General features: G+C 40.2%; 1 protein-coding gene across 7 annotated transcripts in view; it reads left to right on the top strand.

The window, feature by feature from the left end:
• The window catches only part of MCF2L2 (MCF.2 cell line derived transforming sequence-like 2), a 247448-nt gene that overhangs the window by 129161 nt on the left and 99520 nt on the right, over window positions 1-18767 (top strand). For 5 of the 7 annotated variants that reach the window (XM_021069892.1, XM_021069895.1, XM_021069897.1 and 2 more), the window contains 3 exons: window positions 2959-3136; window positions 8582-8673; window positions 13396-13503. In XM_021069892.1, the coding sequence (XP_020925551.1) occupies window positions 2959-3136; window positions 8582-8673; window positions 13396-13503 (378 nt within the window). The remainder of the gene's footprint in view (window positions 1-2958; window positions 3137-8581; window positions 8674-13395; window positions 13504-18767) is intronic. The other 2 variants (XM_021069898.1, XM_021069896.1) reach the window with 1 other exon arrangement.

The following is an 18767-nucleotide window of genomic DNA, read 5'->3' as shown; positions in this document are numbered from 1 at the left end:
GGGTTCAATCCCTGGCCTCACTCAGTGGGTTAAGGATCCAGCGTTGCTGTGGCTGTGGTGTAGGCTGGCAGCTATAACTCTGATTTGACCCCTAGCCTGGGAACTTCTGTATGCCACGGATGTGGCCCTAAAGACAAATAATAATTTATTTTAATAATGTAGTGTGTCAATATTGGTTCATTAATTGTACCAAATGTACCATACTAACATAAGATATTAATCATATGGGAAATTGAGTGTAGTATATATATATGGGAACTCTCTATACTATTTTGCAATTTTACTGCAAATCTAAAACTGTTCTAAAAAATGAAGTTTATTTCTGTAGTTCCTGTCATGGCTCAATGGTTAATGAACCCGGCTAGCATCCATGAGGATGCCGGTTTGATCCCTGGCCTTGATCAGTGGGTTAAGGATCTGGCATTGCTGGGAGCTGTGGTGTAGGTCGCAGACACAGCTCAGATCCCGCATTGCTGTGGCTGTGGCTGCGGCTGTGGCCGGCGGCTACAGCTCCAATTTGACCCCTAGCCTGGGAACCTCCATATGCAACGGGTGCAGCCCTAAAAAAAAAAAAGAAGACAAAAAATCAAAAATAAAATTTATTTCTAAAAAAACAAGTACTCTGTCTAAAAGATTGACTGTGTTACATTTAAGACATAGTAATTACCAAAACGACATCAGCAATTATACTTTCGTTCTTATTAGTGGCCACTTTGTCTCTGTCTGACAATATACTCTCCACAAGTGATTTTTCCTAATACATTGCTGTTGTGCTACCCTTTTAGTGTTACTGTTTTGATTTTTCTCCTTCGTTCATTTTCACTACCCAGTCCAGGGAATGAAATAATCTCAGTAGCAAATAACAGAATTCAATTCTTTAAATATTCATTGGCTATCCAGTTTGCACTTTATTCTGGGAATCAGTAATGACAGCCACAACTCCTATATCAAGGTCCTAGCAGTTTGGTTGAAGACAACATGTCCCCAGTAAATGCTCCTTGGTCCAAGAGCATATAGAATAGAAGGAACTGTGAGGCACCCAGGGGAGGAATGTTCAGCTCAGCCTGGGGAGGCCAGGGTATGTGTAGGAGAGGATGCCTAAATTTGGTCTGGAAAACTAGGTAGGCATTTTTAGGGAAGACAAAGTAGGGGAAGGGAACTGCAGCAGAAGGAACAGAAAGTGCAAAGACAGAGAGGCTGGAAACAAGCACTATAGGAACTCTGGCAGCTCGAGGCTGGAATGTAAGGGGTGGGTACTGCCGGGAGGTAAGACAGGGAAATCAGGGTCAAGTCCTGAAGAGCCCAGTGCTCAGCATGAGGGGTCTGATGCAGCAGGGAGCTCCTGCAGGGCTTTTAAACAGTAAAGTTAGATAATTTACATTTTAGACAATTCTGATTGTGGTACAGAGAATGGATTTGCAAGTGAAAAAAAGGAAAGAGGGGAATGCAGCTGTTAATCTCGCACCCACTTCCCCCAAGTCAATTTAGGAATTTAGAGTCCCTTCTGACTGCCTCATGACAATTATTTTCAGAGTTCACCCTGAGATCTCAAGGGAATGCAGCAAAAGAGCTAAGGTGAACTGAGTCCTGTCCAGCCCAAGTGGTGACTCACTGGGCTCTAGCATGTGACACTGACCTCACACCAGAGCTGACCACCACACACTACCAATATGACAGTCATCCATTAAGTCTGATTTCTCAATCTTTGTGCAGCAATTAATCCTTATGTCTCAGTTTCCTCAATTTCTGGGCCAGAGGGCTGGGTAGCAGTGGCTGGTCACCAAGTCTTATCACCATCCCCCCACAGTACAAAATGACATTGCTATCACCCTAACATAAGAGAATTAGGCTTATCTGAGGACTCAGACTCATAGTTATGTTATCAGAACCTGAAGTCCACTGTACAACTGAGGTTCCTGAGGCCAGAGGCACATTCTCTGAAGAGACCCTTTAAACATAGACCTGAGTAGGAGTCAGCAAACTGGATTCCAAAGTGGGCCAAAACTGCTTGCTACCTATTTTTGTAAATCAAATTTTATCAGAACACAGCCTCTCTCATTCATTTATGTATTATCTATTATCTATGACTGCTTTTATGCTACAATATCGAGGTTGGTGCAGTAGAAACCAGATTGTCCGGAAAGCATGAAATATCTACTGTCGGAGTCAGCATGACAAAGAAAAGTCTACCCACTTCCTGGACCCACTAGTGCTAGAGGGATGTTGTGTTGAAAGAAATGTATTCAGCTGAATTCAGGACTTGGGGAAACTCAGGTTAAACAGGTCTTGTTTCTTGTTCTGCTATGAACCTCTGCCTTAGGGCGTATAGTCAGTTATCAGAACGTGTTTGAGTTTCGCCTTTCCACTGGTATTCCTTTAATTTATTTCTTTCCTACTTTTGTATAGAAAAGGGGTCTCACAGAATAAAATTTAAATGTCTGTCCTTTTCATTACAAGTCCTTGTGATTCCTTTGAACCTACCTCAGAATTTAGCTACCTCTTTCCCCCAGAACACTTAACAGGTCTTTTCTCCATTAGGGTCTTTATTTAGGGTACATTTCTTATTTTGAAATCCTCCTGGTTTATAAGTTGGTCTAATGCCACTCATTCATGGCCTGTGGCATCCTTTTCTACCATGAATGGACAAGGTTTAGGGAACATTTACCCACTCAGCATATATTTACTCAGCACTACTCTATGCTAGGCAGTGTTCTAGGGACTGGAGATACAGTATTGAAAAGGGTACAACCCCTGCTAATCAAGTGGGAGCTATAGGCTTTTAGAGCCAAATTCTGTACAAGGGGATGTGTACAATGACCTACATATGGATACCCAGAGAAGGGTCACCTGAGGGAGATAAGGAGGCAGGGAGGAGGGGAAGATGAGAAAAAGGGCTTGCCTCATGTCCTCAAGATCAGTGCAGAGCAGTCAGCTCAAGATCTGCTTTTGTTCCCACAGGTCAAAGCCCAGAAAGTCCTGCAGAAGTTGAGCGATGTGCAGGAAATATTTCACAAGAGGCAAATGAGTCTGATGAAACTGGCAGCTAGACAGACTCGCCCAGTGCAACCCGTGGCCCCCCATCCTGAGTCCTCCCCAAAATGGGTGTCACCGAAAATCAGCCAGCCCTCCACCTTGGGTAGGTTATTTGGGGAAGGAAGTTTTGTGGCCTTACATTTCATTGATGCCCATGAGGGTTGAAGTTATGGTTGTTCAAGATGCATAATCGTCATTGTTTTGATAGCTACTACTTAAGACAAACTACAGATATGGATTAAAACAGGTGTTAAAGACAAAGTTAGATAAAATTGAGTGTCTGGATACCTGGAGAAGCTCACAGTGTAGTAGAAGAATAGTATAAATGCACAAAATAATATTAGCATAAAATAAACTCCATTGGGGACCTTTAAAAGGCCCACAAGATTCTATTAGCCATGGAGTCGTCAAGTTGGTTCTTTGGGGGAAAGTAAGTCCTTCCACATGTGGAAGTTCCCGGGCTAGGGGTTGAATCACAGCCACAGCCTCCAGCCCACGCCACAGCCACAGCAACGCAGGATCCTTGCCTCTGAGACCTACAGAGTACAGCAACGCCTGATTCTCTCTCAATCACTGAGAGAGGCCAGGGATCGAACCCTCATCCTCATAGATACTAGTCATGTTCTCAACCTGCTGAGCCACAGCAGGAACTTCTAATCCAACATGGTCTTGATTACTATATAGTTTATTAGTCAGCCTTGAGATCGGGTAGTGTTGTCTTCCAACTTTGGTCTTTTTCAAGATTGTTTGGCTATTTTAGGTCCTTTTCATTTCCACATAAATTTTAGACTCACCTTTCAGTTTCTCCTGGGATTATACACTTAATACAAAGATCAATTTTGGGAGAACTTTTATCTCACCAATGTTGAGTCTACCAACTCATAAATGTTATCTCTTTCATTTATTCAGGTCTTCATTTTCCCTCAATAATATAGAAGTTTTGAGGGTAAAGATCTTAGGCATTTCATGTTTTTTTTTTAAAAAAAACCTTAAATAAATGGAATTCACTATATATAGCTATCAATGGAAATGTATTTCTGTATAAGAATGTAGTCATACCATCTGTGAATAGGGACAGTTTTACGTCTTCTGTTTCAATCTTTATGCCTTTTTCCCCCTTTGCCTTATGATAATGGCTGGGACCTCTCATACAATATTGAATAGAAGTAATGAGAGCAAATACTCATATTTTTTCCCAATAATCAGGGAAAGAGTTCATTTTTCATCTTGAAGTATGATGTTAGCAGCAAGTTTTACACAGATGCCTTTTATTAGGTAGAGGAAGTTCCCTTCTATTCCAATTTGAGTTTTATTTTGAATGATTATTGAATTTTTCAGATGCTGTATTTGGTGCATATATTGTGATGATCATACAGTTTTTCTCCTTTATTGGCTAATATGGTGGATTACAGTGACTTATTTTTTTTAATGTTAAAACAGTCATACATTCCTGGGTAAATACTCTTGGACATGATGTATGTATTTGTTGCTTCATGTGTTTTGAAACTCTGTTCTTAAGCACATACATATTCATAATTGTTATGTCTTCCAAATATACTAACCCTTTTATAACTATGAAATATCTCTCATTCCCTTCTTATCTTTAGTAACAGTCCTTGTCTTGAAGTCTGTTTTGACTGATATTAATGTAGCCATTCCAGCTTTCTTACGCTTAGTGTTTGCATGATGGATTTTCTTCGTTCTTCTATTTGTCTTTATTTTTAAAGTATATTTTTTTGTAGACAGCATGTAACTCAGTCTTGACTTTTTAAAATGTTGTGTTAACCTCAGTCTTCTAGTTGGAATCCTTAGTCCGTTTTATATACTCTGTAATTATTGATATAGTTGGATTTAGAGATACTTTTTTGTTATTTGTGGTCTGTTTGTCTGGTATGTTTTTTATTCCTCTGATCTCCTTTCCTGGCTTCTTTTGGGTTAGTAAATTTTTTTAGCATTCCATTTTAATTCCTCTACTGGCTTTTTAGCACACATCCTTCTTTGAATTGTTTTTCCCCAGGTGTTTCTTCTAGGGATTACCGTGTGCATCCTTAATTTCTCACAATTTACTTTGAGTTAATATTGTAGCACTTTATGTAAATATAGGAAATTTGCAACAGTATAGTTCCAAATTCCCTTTATTCATCCTCTATGCTGTTTTTATCCTAAATGTTATATCTACATATGTTCCATGTCCCAATATTATATTCCAATTTTGCTTTAACTGTCATATGTCTTTTAAAGAAATTGAGAGAAAGGAAGAAAAAAGAAAAAATATATGTTATTTTATATTTAACCCCCCTTCTTCACCATTTCTGGTGTTCTTTATTATTGAATTACCATCCTATGTCAAGTCTCTTCAGGCCGAAAACTTCCTTTAGCATTTCTTGTTTTGCAGGTCTGTTTGCAACAAGCTCAGTTTTCATTTATCTGAAATTATGGCGTCTTTTGTAACTCTCAATTCAGTACAAGTTACAGTCCTCTGTGTCCCGTCACATATTCCACTTTTTAGACTTTAGTCTTGATAACAGCTTAGTGAATTTCTTTCCTGAGTGTACGCACACACACACACACACATGCACACACACACCCCTATATATACATGCACACTCAGAAACACTTATACATACATACCACAGATACACACAGAGATTCACACACAGAGAGACATCCTTCTTGAATGGTTGGAAACAGGGCTCAGTTCTCCTGACTTCTGTCTGGGGCTTTTAACCAAAACTAAATTATGCTCACTTTGATGACTTTGCTTCCCTTATTATTTTAAGGGACATGTGTTTGTTACTAGTAAACAAAGCAGGGATAATAGATTGTTTCTTGGCTTTTCAAACACAAGATTTCATAGTAGGTATTGACCCTCCTAGGGTACACAGATCTTTGACATGTCTGAACACATATTGTTGACCTTAGGCAACTTGCTCATTTTGTATAACGGTCTTCACCTTTGTTTTGGAGAGTAACCCCCAAGTGTGAATTCTAGGAGGATGCTAACAGGGTTTTCAGAAACATCTGTCTCATTGCTTAGTCACTGGGTCCATGCCAAGGTAAACCATTCTGTTTCACAGCACAAGGAACATGTTCAGAGTGGCTTAGAGATGGAAGCTGGAATCTCAGTGCTGACTCTTGGTAGCCAGGTGTCTTGGGTACAACATTCAACCTCTCTGAAGTACATAAGGAATGGGAAGAAATTCTTTTGTGGCTATAATAATAGCTAAAATATACTGAGTGTTTACCATGACCTAAACATTTTATGCATATTTACTCATTAAAGCTTCCTAACAACCCTATACTGTGGGCTTTCTCATTATTCCCCACTTTACAGTTGAAGCAGCTAAGGCACTTTGATAATGTGTGCTTCAAGCAAGACTTGAATATCTGGCAGCACAGCACCCACGTCCCTGCCTTTAACTTCATCACAGTACTTAGCATTTAGGGCAGGTGCTTCTCAGTCACGGGTGTTGCCAGTAAGTGCATGCATTTCTAGCATCCCATTGTTATGCCTGGAATCACTCAGCTTACAGAGATCCTTCAGAGAATGAGGAGCCCAACAGACTGTCCATTGTTATAAAGTAGCTTCAGTGGTCATGTAACCTGGGGCAGCAAACAGTATGCTTCACTACAGATTACAACATAACATCTATGGAAAACCTACAGAAAACCCAGCTGCTTCCAGTTGGCTCACAGAACCTGAGGGAAGGGAGGAGCCTCTGGAGGCAAGAGAGTCAACTTCTGTCAGGTCCACCACAGAGAAGCATCAGGTTAATGTTGGTGGTGTTAGCTGGGTGACGCTTGGGGGTTCTGGACCAATCACATGTATCCTGTGAGTTTCTCAAAGGAACTGTATATACAAGGGTCACGCTGGTAACAAGAACTCAAAGTAGGGAGTTCCTACTGTGGAGCAGTAGAAATGAATCCGACTAGTATCCGTGAGGATGCAGGTTCAATCCCTGGCCTCACTTGGTGGGTTAAGGATCCGGTGTTGCCGTGAGCTTTGGTGTAGGTCGCAGACATGGCTCAGATCCCAAGTTGCTGTTACTGTGGCTCTGATTCAGCCTCTAGCATGGGAATTTCCATATGCCACAGGTGCGGCCCTAAAAAAAAAGCAGAAAATAACAAACTCAAAATACTTCTTACGTATTAGCCTTGCAGCCCTCACCCCAATGCAGCCCTCTGGCAAAGCTGGGTTAGAAAGCCTCCAGCCTAACCATGGCTTCTTCTTCCCCAATCCCAGTCTTATAGCCAAATGACTGTGGAGCTTAAAGAAGGGCAAGTCCCAGGTGTCCGAGGGCCCTGTGGGAAGGAGAGGAGGGAGATAGAGTGATTGAGAGGAGAGAGCACTTCCCTTCAGACTCAGCTGATTCTTGTCCACTAATAAATACGGTTGTATCTGTTCTGGAATCCAACAATTTCTTCCTAGGGCAGGCATGGACATCCTCTTGTATAATCATAGTGTGTTTAAAATGTAAGATTTTAGTATTTTTAAAATTTTCTATAATAAGCACAAATTAAAAACCTATATAATATAAAAATACATTCAGTAGAATGTGGTATACCTAGAATTAAATCTGGTCATGTAATCCAAGAACAACATCAAATGGAATACTATACATTGCAAATGATTAATGCTAAAGTATCAGTACATAAAAGAATCCATAGAATTTGGAATAGTTAAGGAAGACTTTATGAAGAATGTGACTTTTTAGCTGGGCCTTAATAATGAGAATGGTGGAAACTATCATTTTTACCACATTACATTTACTGATTTGTTGTGGTTTGATGTTTTCTGTAGTTTTGGGTGTGACTTTTTTCTCTTTGGATCAAATGTCAGTTGCATTTACTGATTTGTTGTGGTTTGATGTTTTCTGTAGTTTTGGGTGTGACTTTTTTCTCTTTGGATCAAATGTCAATTGCTTGGGATCAAGGATTCGGGGTGGGATCAAGGATTCGGGGTGGGTGCGGAAGTTCCCAAGCCAGGGATCAAACCCTCACCACAATAGTGACCTGAGCTGCAGAAGTGACAGTGCCAGATCCTTAACCACCAGGCCACCAGGGAACTCCAAGGACTCTTTATTTTCTGCATATCTCTTTCACTTTCGATTTTATCTACTACCTTGGAAATCATTGCAGCAGCTCAATTAAGCTTTGCTAATCAACTCTGTCAACAGGTTCAAGTCAAGCTAAACGCTCTGAGTTAATTGTAAGCCAAATAGCCAAATTGCAGAGTTCCCGTTGTGGCTCAGTGGTTAACGAATCCAACTAGGAACCATGAGGTTTTGGGTTCGATTCCTGACCTTGCTCAGTGGGTTAAGGATCCGGCATTGCCGTGAGCTGTGGTGTAGATTGTAGACTCGGCTCGGATCCCGAGTTGCTGTGGCTCTTGGCATAGGCTGGCAGCTACAGCTCCAATTAGACCCCTAGCCTGGGAACCTCCATATGCTGCCTGTGCGGCCCTAAAAGGACAAAAAGACAAAAACAAAACAAAAACAAAAACAAAACAAATAGCCAAACTAATGGCAGGTTTTCTTTGTCCCTCTAGCTCCTTGTCAGAAAACATTGGAGGAACCTTATGTGGAGACAGATTTGAACTCTTTGGAAAAGGAAGATGATGAGACTAAATTTGAAGTCAAGGTAAGGTCACCTTTTACTGATAGAAATTTCTGACACAATAAAAGATAGCTGCCATAATTATCAATAAACCAATAAATTGTTTTTCCCTATTTCATACCTACTGTCACCTCCAGATAGAGCCATAAAGGCATATAGCACAGAGTCGTACTCCCAAGAGCTGAGATTTGTAGGATTTCTTCCTTTTTTTCTTCCTAACTGCAAGTAGAAATGAAACACTGTTTGGTCATGTACAGAATTGTTGGTAGATATTGTTTTATTTAAGGAAAAATCATTTTGTTCATTCCTGTCATCTGCTTTCGTATTTTAAATTGGTAGAACAGGGTATGGTTTATATAGAAAAAGAACATGACGAGATCGCATATGGCTACACATGCATACATGTGTACACACACACACATGCATATACAGCTGGTAAACTTTGAATAAGCATTGAGGAGTGTGCCAAAGTCATCTTGCTTTTGATATTGTTCTCTAGTTGTGTGATGTTAACTTTGGAAGAAGAGTACATGGAACTTCCCTGTATGTTTCTTTGCAGAATTCATGTGAATCTATAGTTATTTTAAAATAAAATTTTTTCAAAAGAGCATAAGTTTTGGAATCCTGCAGACCTAGATTTAAGCAACATAATCTCTCCAAACGTCAGTTTCTCATCTATAAAAATGGGAATGAAAACATCTTCTTGAAACTGTTTTGAGCATCAAAAGAAAATTTGAAAATTGCCAAGCACTGTATAATTGTAGGGTAATGTTATTGTTAAAATCCAAACAAGATAAATTATGAATATGTGTTGCTGCACAGCAACCCCAAAAGGCTCCCCTCTCCTCTGTCTCACTGAAAAGTAAATGGCTGACTGAATGACTCTGAAACAGAGTCCAGTAGACCATGAACTCAAATGAACTTCAGCAACAGTTCAGATCCATCATCAAGTCCTAGTGTGTCTGAATCTAGGCTCCCCACAGGGACTCCACTGCCCATTAAGGAATCAGGCAGAAAGCAAGTCATAGGCTTTTCTTCCTGGAGCCAGAAACAACATGAGAACTAGCTCCTGGCAGACTTTTCTTAGAGAGAGAAAGCTGCATTCCTGTGTCACTTCGTTCAGTCATCCTTCTGTATTCTGGGCAGATGAGGACGTTCTCATTGCTATTTCCCTCATGGTCAGAGGAATTGCATCACCATGTCTTCCAGACTTAAGAAACAATCTGCAATTTCATACAGTCTTGTAATTTTCTTTTTTTGTTGTATCGTTGTCTGGTTTTGGTATCAGGTAGCTTCATAGATGATTTTGGGAGTGTTCCCTTCTCCTCAGTCTTTTGAAAGAGTTCGAGGATTGGTATAAGTCCTTTCTGTATATCTAGTAGGATTTCCTAGTGAAGCCATCTGGTCCTGAACTTTTGTTTTCAGGACTTTGTTTTTAAATTATTAGTAGTAAAGATTCTATTTCACTTCTAGAGATTGGACTATTCAGATTGTTTCTTCTTGATTCAGTTTTGGCGGGCTATTTCTAGAAACTTGCCCATGTCTTTAGGTTCTCCAGTTTTTTGGTGTACGATTGCTCATTGTATCGCACAGTCTTGATCAGCCATATAAAATAGTAAATATCGTGATTTTTTTGAAATGGGCAAATATAATTAAACTTCACCTAACTTGACATTCATGAAGTCTGTAAAATCATTAGGTGATATAAAAAGAGTTTAACTGTGATCACATTCAAAACTAAGCATCACTCTACCCTTCTCTGTACCCTGGTCTGCGGAGAATGTCATCTGAGAGTGAGGGCTGTGCCAAAGTGCTAGAGCCCAGATTTGGCCCCCGAACTCATATACTGTTGCATTGACACACCATGTGATTTGAAGTCACGCCACATCTCTGTGACTTACTTTGCCCATCTTTAGACAATGTATTCATGAGCTGCACACTTTATAAAGATGTCATGGGAATTGTAAGTGTGTGGATGTCCTCATATATAAGAATTCAAATTAGAGTTAATTATTTCAATAATTAGAAACAAGAAAAAATGAGTGCTGTTGTTTTATGTGTGATAAAAGAAAAAAAGGAAATATAGTAATATACATAAAGCACCTTTCCTCAGGGAAGACCTCAAGTATTTAAGACCAAAGGTTTCCATAAGCTACATTTATTGTTTACTCCTAGATTATATATTGGTAAATATAGACAATGTGGGAGCAGGGGTAGGGATACTATCAGAGGCAAATAGGTTTGAGAAATGTTGAATAGAATTCAAAAAGCTCTGACCACCAGAATTCTGGTTTCTTCCTTCTGCTGTGCTATTTATTTCATTCAGGCTCCAAACCCATCCTTCTAAGATGCTCACTCCCTGTGTTCAGGCAGATCATCAACAGCATAGGTACTGCTCAGCAGGCACAGGTACAAGCTACAGTCATCCTTCTGTGCTTTTGTCATTTTTTCCCCTTACTGTTGCCTTGTTTGTGTATTTAATGAAAGGCTTATGTTAACAGTCGAGGTGGAAAAGCAAGCAGAACAGAGGCTGCCAGTCTACCTCATTTTGGCAAACAGTGGCTGGTCAGACTTCTGCTTCTAAAGCCCAAGGCTATGAGAAGAGCAGAAGCCACAGTCGTGAACAACGTGAGAGGAAGAATGGGGGCTTGTGCACTAAATCCCCCCATCCTGGACTTAGAAATCAATTTAGGATCAGCAAATACAATTAGTATTTCCTAAGACAGGTAGGATGGCCAGGGAAATATTCCAAAATATGTAAGAAAACTAGTAAGTAAAAGGTAGGTAAGAAAAGAAGGTTTAGATTCATGTCTGCACAGTCCATGGGCTGTTAAAAGGGGGATAAGGAGGTTGATTAACATCAAGAACAGTTACTGCTGCTTGTGTTTTATGGCCACCATCCAAGACGGATGACCAGGATAGATAGGAGAACGTGAATCTGACTACAGGTGACAATTCTGACATATATTTGGCCTTAAGCCTGGAATTCAAAGATGAAATGAAATCACAACCAGGCTATAAGAGCAAATCAAGTGTGATAATTTGCCCCTTTGCCTTCATGAGTAAATGCTCACAGGGGAAAAAAAAAAAAAAAGCTATAAACCCAAACCATTCATGATTGCTGCTGCTGGAGTCACTGATACTCTCTGCAACTAAAATTATGATATGATTTTATCATAATCAGAGAACTCATTCCCAAAAAAGGTGTTCACACTTCTCCAGCCGGATGATCCTTGGTGTGCCAGTTCACAGGAACTTGACAAGCTTGACTTAAGGAAGTGGCTGAGGCTCCGGGGGCATCTGGCAGCTGTGAGGGCATGCGCTTGGCTTTCTGCCATCAGGGAAAGCCAGAGTGGAGTCATCTGCTGTGGTTGCTGGCGGTTGTGATATGGCTCCTTTCTGCCCTTCACGTCACCAGTTGGAAGCTGAAAGCATGACTCACAGGGGCTGCTCACATCACAGCCTCTTGGGAGCTGGAACGAAGCCAGAGGCTGTTAAGTATTCCTTTTACCTGAACATCAACCTCAGGAAGGAGGAAGAGTTACTAGCTATGAGCACCAATGAACAGAATTCCTGGGCACCTTTTAAACTCATTTAAAATAGCGAGGGCTTTCCATGCTTCTGTGCAAACAGGCTCCTTCATAATTTTTGTGTGTGTGTCTTTTTAGGGCCGCTTCCATGGCATATGGAAGTTCCCAGGCTAGGGGTCCAATCAGAGCTGTAGTCGCCGGCCTACACCACAACCACGCCAACGCCAGATCTGAGCTGTGACTCTGACCTACACCACAGCTCACGGCAATGCCAGATCCTTAACCCGCTGAGCGAGGCCAGGGATCAAACCCATGTTGTTATGGATACTAGTCAGATTCATTTCTGCTGAGCCACACAGGAACTCCATAAAAATTTTTTAAAAACAAAACCAAAAAAAAAAAAAGTGAAGGCAGGAAGGAAACAGAGACGTGAGGAGGGGTTGCTAACACTGACTGAGAGCCAGACGTTGTGCTTGGTGCTGCACGTGCCTGATTTCACCACAAGTCTTCAATACCTTGTGAGGAAGGTGATATTTGTTTCATCGGTGATGCTATTGAGACTCTGAGAAGCTGAGTGAGTTTCCCCAAGGCTCACACAACCTAGTAAACGGTTAAACTGGGATTTGAAATTATCAGTTTATCTAGTAGTTTACTTAGCTATCTAACTTAACCTATCTACCTGATTATTTACTCAATCTACCTAACTAGCAGTTTACTTAACCTTTTATCCTCTAAATTTCCTCTTCTGCAAAAATAGGGATAAATAGAGTAACCTCACAGGTGGTTGGTTAAATGAGAAATATGTAGAAAGCACCTAGCATTGATGCCCTGACATACAGAAGATTCTTAGTAATGTAGTTTTCCATTTAATCCTGTGTTTATAAATGGAATGTTTTGTGTAAAAGATGAAAAGAAGCCAAAGGAAAGTCAGATTCAGGCCTTATGTAGCTTCTTCAAATCTCCAATATGGATCTTTCTGCCAAATGGTCATAGATCAGGGCCAAATTCAATTCTTTGCTTTCTCACTCTTCCAAGTGCCAAAAGCTTCCATTTACCTTTCTGATTCTCAACTAGAAAACTATGAACTATAACCTCTTTTCACTGTTCATTTTCTATGATATTTAAAGTCTAGTCATTCTTAGAGCTAATGAGAGTTTCAAAGAATCCACTAAACCCATGAGGCAGCCCCCAACCACGCTCTTTGAACAATTTCTAGGGTGAAGATTCTCAGTTTCGTATGTACCGCAGTCCTGAGAAGCTTATTCATAATGCAGATTCTCAGGATCCACTCACAGAGATGCTGATTCAGGAGTTTTGTGATAAGGTACAAGAATTACTTTTTTTTTTTTTTTTTTTTTTTGGCTATGCACACAGAAAACAAAAGTTCCTGGGCCAGGGAGCAAACCTACACCACAGCAGTAACCAGAGCCACAGCAGTGACAACATCAGATCCTTAACCCACTGAGCCACCAGGCAACTCCCAAGAATCTGGATTTTTAATTTGTGCATTTGGTGACTAGAATGCACTTGGTACAAGGGTTGTTCTTTTGGTCACATTGGCCTCTAGAAGAACTAATTAAGGTAGATATGGATCTCTTAGGCTAATACAGAGTCCAAAATTCAGGGGAGTGAGGATATGATTATATTAATCTGTGAGAATATATTTTTCACTGAGGGAACTAACTACATGAAAAAAGAGAATGACAGTAAGATCACTGTTGACTTTGCTCTTTGACCAATGGAATATTGACATGACTGAAATATCTGATGTGTCCAATTTGGGTGGCTTATTCAGCTCAGTTTAAACATATGGAAAACAATTCTAACATGGGTCCCAAACTCAGGAAACTTACAAGTTTCATGGGAGAAATAACCAATTTCCAACAATTCATCATATAAAGTAGAATGACATACCTCTGGTGAGAGGAATATGGTGTATTAGAGGGCAGAAGAGGAAACTATATTTGCTGTAGTTCATAGTAAGTGTATTGGGGATATTTTTACATCCCAGGAGGTGGCATTTGGACTTACTGTTAAAGAATAAATACATCTTCGAAAGGTGGGTAAGACAGAGAATGGCATTCCAGGATGGGGAAGGATATAAAGTCTCAGAAGTCCAAAGGGAGCATAGGCTATTCTGGGAATGGACCAAGAAAGCTGAGAGAGCAGAGCAAAGTCAGGTTGCTGAAGACTGGTTGAGAGTTGTTGCCACCAAGGGCACCTATGATTGGTACCACATTGGTCTGACAATGAAGAGTAAATTAGATGGAGACAGGCAGACTGACCAGCAGTTGTCACAGTCTAGGTGAGACTTTGATGTTGAGAACCTACTGATGTCAGTGGCAAGAAGGGAGATGGGCAGAGCTCATACCCATGAGTCCTGGTTTTCTCCCCAATGCCTGAAATACTCCAGGCTGTCAGAAAAAGTTTGATGAATGAAGGAATAGATCAAGGCAAAGAAACAAGAGGGTAGATTTACTAGGGAGGGAAAGAAGGATATTGAAGACACTTTCAAGTTTCTGTCCTGGATTCCTCATTAGAGGAAGTGGTTGGCCAAGATAGAGCACTCAGGAGGAACAATAGAAAATGTGGTTTTGTACAGGCTGAGTCTAGCAGTTGTGAAGTCTTGTAGATCTGTAGCAGCAACCCACACTCTCTTTATGTTAGCTGGGCTATAGCCCTCCCCACACCATCGAGAGTCAACCAATTGGCCTTGAGGTTTTGTGGAAATTTTTTGTGAACTAGGTTAGGGCACTTCTATAAATCTAATAAAGCACTTTTCAAACTTATGATTTTATTTATGAGTTAAGTAAGATTTAATGAGTTAAATAAGTAAATATTAAGTTACAGTGACATTTATGCATTGAGGTTAAAATCACATGAAATCAAATAGCCTGAGAAAACTCAGGAGGTATGGGCAACTTCTTTTCAGTGTCCTCGGCATACTTATTTCTCCACATTTTCATGGTTTGGGAATGGGAGAAAGGTATCTTGTGACATATTCCTCACTTTCTGATATATTTAACAGAACTACAGACTTGCCTATCACTGGTGAAACAGTGCTGCAAGATTTACAGTTTTTTAAGAAGACATTTCCCCCATAAATAAATATTAAAAGTAATGTTTAGATTATTAGTCCAGCCTATAAAAGCCAATTAGCCAGCAAGAGCTTTGAACTAATTACTCATAATTCTAGCTGGGAAATTCAAGGTCTTAGGTAAAAGAGACCCTGGAAAAATTTTGTAAAGTTTGTGTCTAGAACCCATTTCCTTATCTTTCTCATCATTTTGCATTTCCGCAAAGCCTCAGGACCACTTATGCCTGTCTCCTCAAGCCTGCCCTTCCCCTCCAAAGGGCTTCAGTCTAAAATATCCTAAAGCCTTCCTGTCCCCTCCCTGCCTCTCCCTTCCCTCTTGGAAGCCTTCTCCCAATAGAATCAGGACTAGAGGTGGGAGAAATCTAAATGAGCTAGTTCCACAGCAGTGCATTACTGAGTGACTGACAACCCCTTAAATCTCCGGCAAATACTTGCTGTTTTTGAAAAGGGACCGATTGCCCAGTGAAGAGTAGTAGGAAAAGATGTGCTGAAAAGGGCCAGCAAAGATCAAGCAAATAGGACAAATGAGACAGCTAGGAATTCATTTGAAGGATAGATTCTCTAAGTGGTTCCTATTTTTCAAAAGTTCTTTCTATTCTCCATGTTAGAACCCACTGGATCTCAAAAATAAGGGGATGGGGTTTGCCCTTGCCTGCCAGTTCCAGCAGTGGAGCAGGGAGGCTGAAGTTTTTCACTCTGGGATGGAGTCTCTAAGGCCACCCTGGACTGAGCTGGAGGGGGATGCCCTTTGGAGAGGTTTCTTTTCCTTTCTTTCCCACTATCCTCTAAGCCATGCTATTCTATATATATTCAGTGATTCTTACTTGTCATACTTTTTCTTTTACTTTCTTGGGTTTCCATAATTAATTTATAATGCCAGAAAAGGGTTAAACACTTCTTGTAGTGATCACTCTTCATACTTAATGAAGAGGTTGGTTCAACCCCTTATCTGCCTTGCCTTTTCTCTCTCAGTATTAGCTCTAGCAGCTTTACTTTTAAGAAATGTAATAATATAATAAATCATACTTGAACATTAAATTACCAGATACCATCACTTTAAAAAGTTGGAGCTGAAATTGCTTTCCAAGCATTCCTAAAATCATGAAAAGAAATCACTGAAGGGAAAAACTAATTTGATTCTGTTTCACATGTTGCTATGTCTCCTGTGAGGAAGAAAAAAACAATGTTAATAGTCAATTGAAATTTAGCTGTTAGAGTTCCCAGGTGGCCTAGCAGTTAAGGATCTGGCATTGTCACTGCTGTGGCTTGGGTCACTGCTGTGGCACAAGTTCTATCCCTGGCCCAGGAATTTCTGCATGCCATAGGCAGGGCTGGGGGGAAAAAACAAAACAAAACAAAACAAAAAAAACACCTTTTTTAAAAAAATTTTAAAAGATCTATTCTTCAGAGAAATTGAAATAATTTTTTTTTACAAAATTCCTTCAGGTTAGGCACTTAGCCTATTTTTTTCTATTTTGGAAATATGTCATTCATCAAAATATAGGGGAGGAGTTCCTGTTGTGACTCAGTGGTAATAAACCCAACCAGTATGCATGAGGATGTGGGTTCAATCCCTGGCCTTGCTCAATGGGTTAAGGATCCAGTGTTGCCTTGAGCTGTGGTGTAGGTCGCATATGCAGCTCAGATCCTGCATTGCTATGGCTGTGGCGTAGGCTGGCAGCTGTAGCTCCGAATCGACCCCTAGCCTGGGAACTTCCATATGCTGCAGGTACAGCCCTAAAAAAAAATTGTATCTATTTGTATACACACACACACACACACACACCATTAGATATGTATATGGTAGACAAAACAATCAAACTCTATGTTTTTGGGAAGATAGAGGAAGTCATCATTAAAAGTGACCCTAGAAAGCCTGCATTTGGGTTGGTGTCATTTCGAAACTGGGGAGAGGCTTGGGTAGGTGTGGGGGGTACAGGGAGTGATGCTGGGCCTGGAACAGCTGCCAGCCAGCCTGCCTGCCTTCACTGCTACCTTTTTTCTTCAGAATAAAATGAACGTACAGAGGAAGGGCGTCTCCTACCTGACTGGCCTCCCAGTGGAGTAGTTTATGGTTGTCAAGTACCAGTTGACTGAGAAAAATCCTGTCTTTGGGAGGCCCTAGGGGCATCTCCAAGTCAAGGTGACTACAAGGAAACAGGATATGATTTCACAAGAAACTTGTTGCTGTGCTTTAAAATAACCTCATTTTATAATTCAGTGAGGCTCATACAGAAACCCTAACAGAGAAATACAGCAGCAATTCATGGGTTGGCCTATGGTCAGTTTTCTCGGCCCATTATTTTATTTTATTTTATTTATTTATTTATTTATTTTCACGAAGTGAGTTTTATTTTAATATTTGGCTAAGACACATAATTTTAAACTTGCCACAATTAAGAAATTACATTTCCAATAGAAAAACTAAGATATAGATAGATACAGAAATAGGCTTATGTACACAAATGCATTCACACAATATTTGGCCCATTATTTTAATCAAAGGATAAATATTTGAAAAAAACAAGCATTTGTTTGAAAATGCTCTCTTCCTCCAGAGCTTTCAGGAAGCTTAATTTAAAATTTTCCCAAAAGTACTCTGACTCCAATTTAGCTTTCATCTCAAAATTGGAAGCAGTAGCACCTCTGCTGGTTTTTAAAATTATAAGCAGAGGAGTGTTTCATAGCCAAATCACATCTCCCTCATTTTACACAGAAGGAGGAAATGGTTGTCCAGGAAGATTAAGTGACTTGGCCAACATCTCCCAGCTGGTGAGAAATTTGGGATCTCTCATACCTGAGCAGGTAGCAACTACCCAGCAATTACTGAAGGTCAGCATGCTGAGTACTTTACATAATTACCTGTTTTAATCTCCAAAAAGTAAATATTAAAGAGCCAACCATAAATTCCATTAAGCCTTTTCTTTGTACTAAACATTTTAGTAAATTATCTCTAACCACCACAACAACCTTCTGATATAGATGTAATTACCCTTATTTTACTGATAGAGAACCAAGGTGCTCCCCGAGGCCACTTTTTACAAAGTAATCCAGGGATCCCCACCCAGATTTACCTCTCACACCTCAGTTTGTGTTCTTTTCACTCTATCAGAGGTTTTCAACTTACAGGTCATGAGGATGATAGTGAACTCAATTCGGTGGGTACACCAGCCTTTAAAAATAAATAAATAAAAAGGACCGAATGGAATGGGATAAAATTTTCAAATAGAATATATCCCATCACAAAAATAACCCAATCACATTTTCCAGGTACCTGTATATCCGTTGTATGCTTTTCCCAACCCCACCAAACTCAATTCTGCACTATCTACTTAGAGATAGCTTCAGATTCCAAACATTCAGGACTCAGCTCTCTAAGACTGCTTCCATGTACATCCATGCCCCCCCACCATCACAAACCCAAGCTGTCACCTGTGCTTTTATTTTTTTCTCTTTTTTTGGGGGGCCACACACCCAAGGCATATGGAGGT

This window comes from Sus scrofa, chromosome 13 (assembly GCF_000003025.6).
Source record: "Sus scrofa isolate TJ Tabasco breed Duroc chromosome 13, Sscrofa11.1, whole genome shotgun sequence".
NCBI classification, from domain to species: domain Eukaryota; kingdom Metazoa; phylum Chordata; class Mammalia; order Artiodactyla; family Suidae; genus Sus; species Sus scrofa.
The sequence above is the reverse complement of the archived record's forward strand: the minus strand, read 5'-3'. Positions and strand labels throughout refer to the sequence as shown.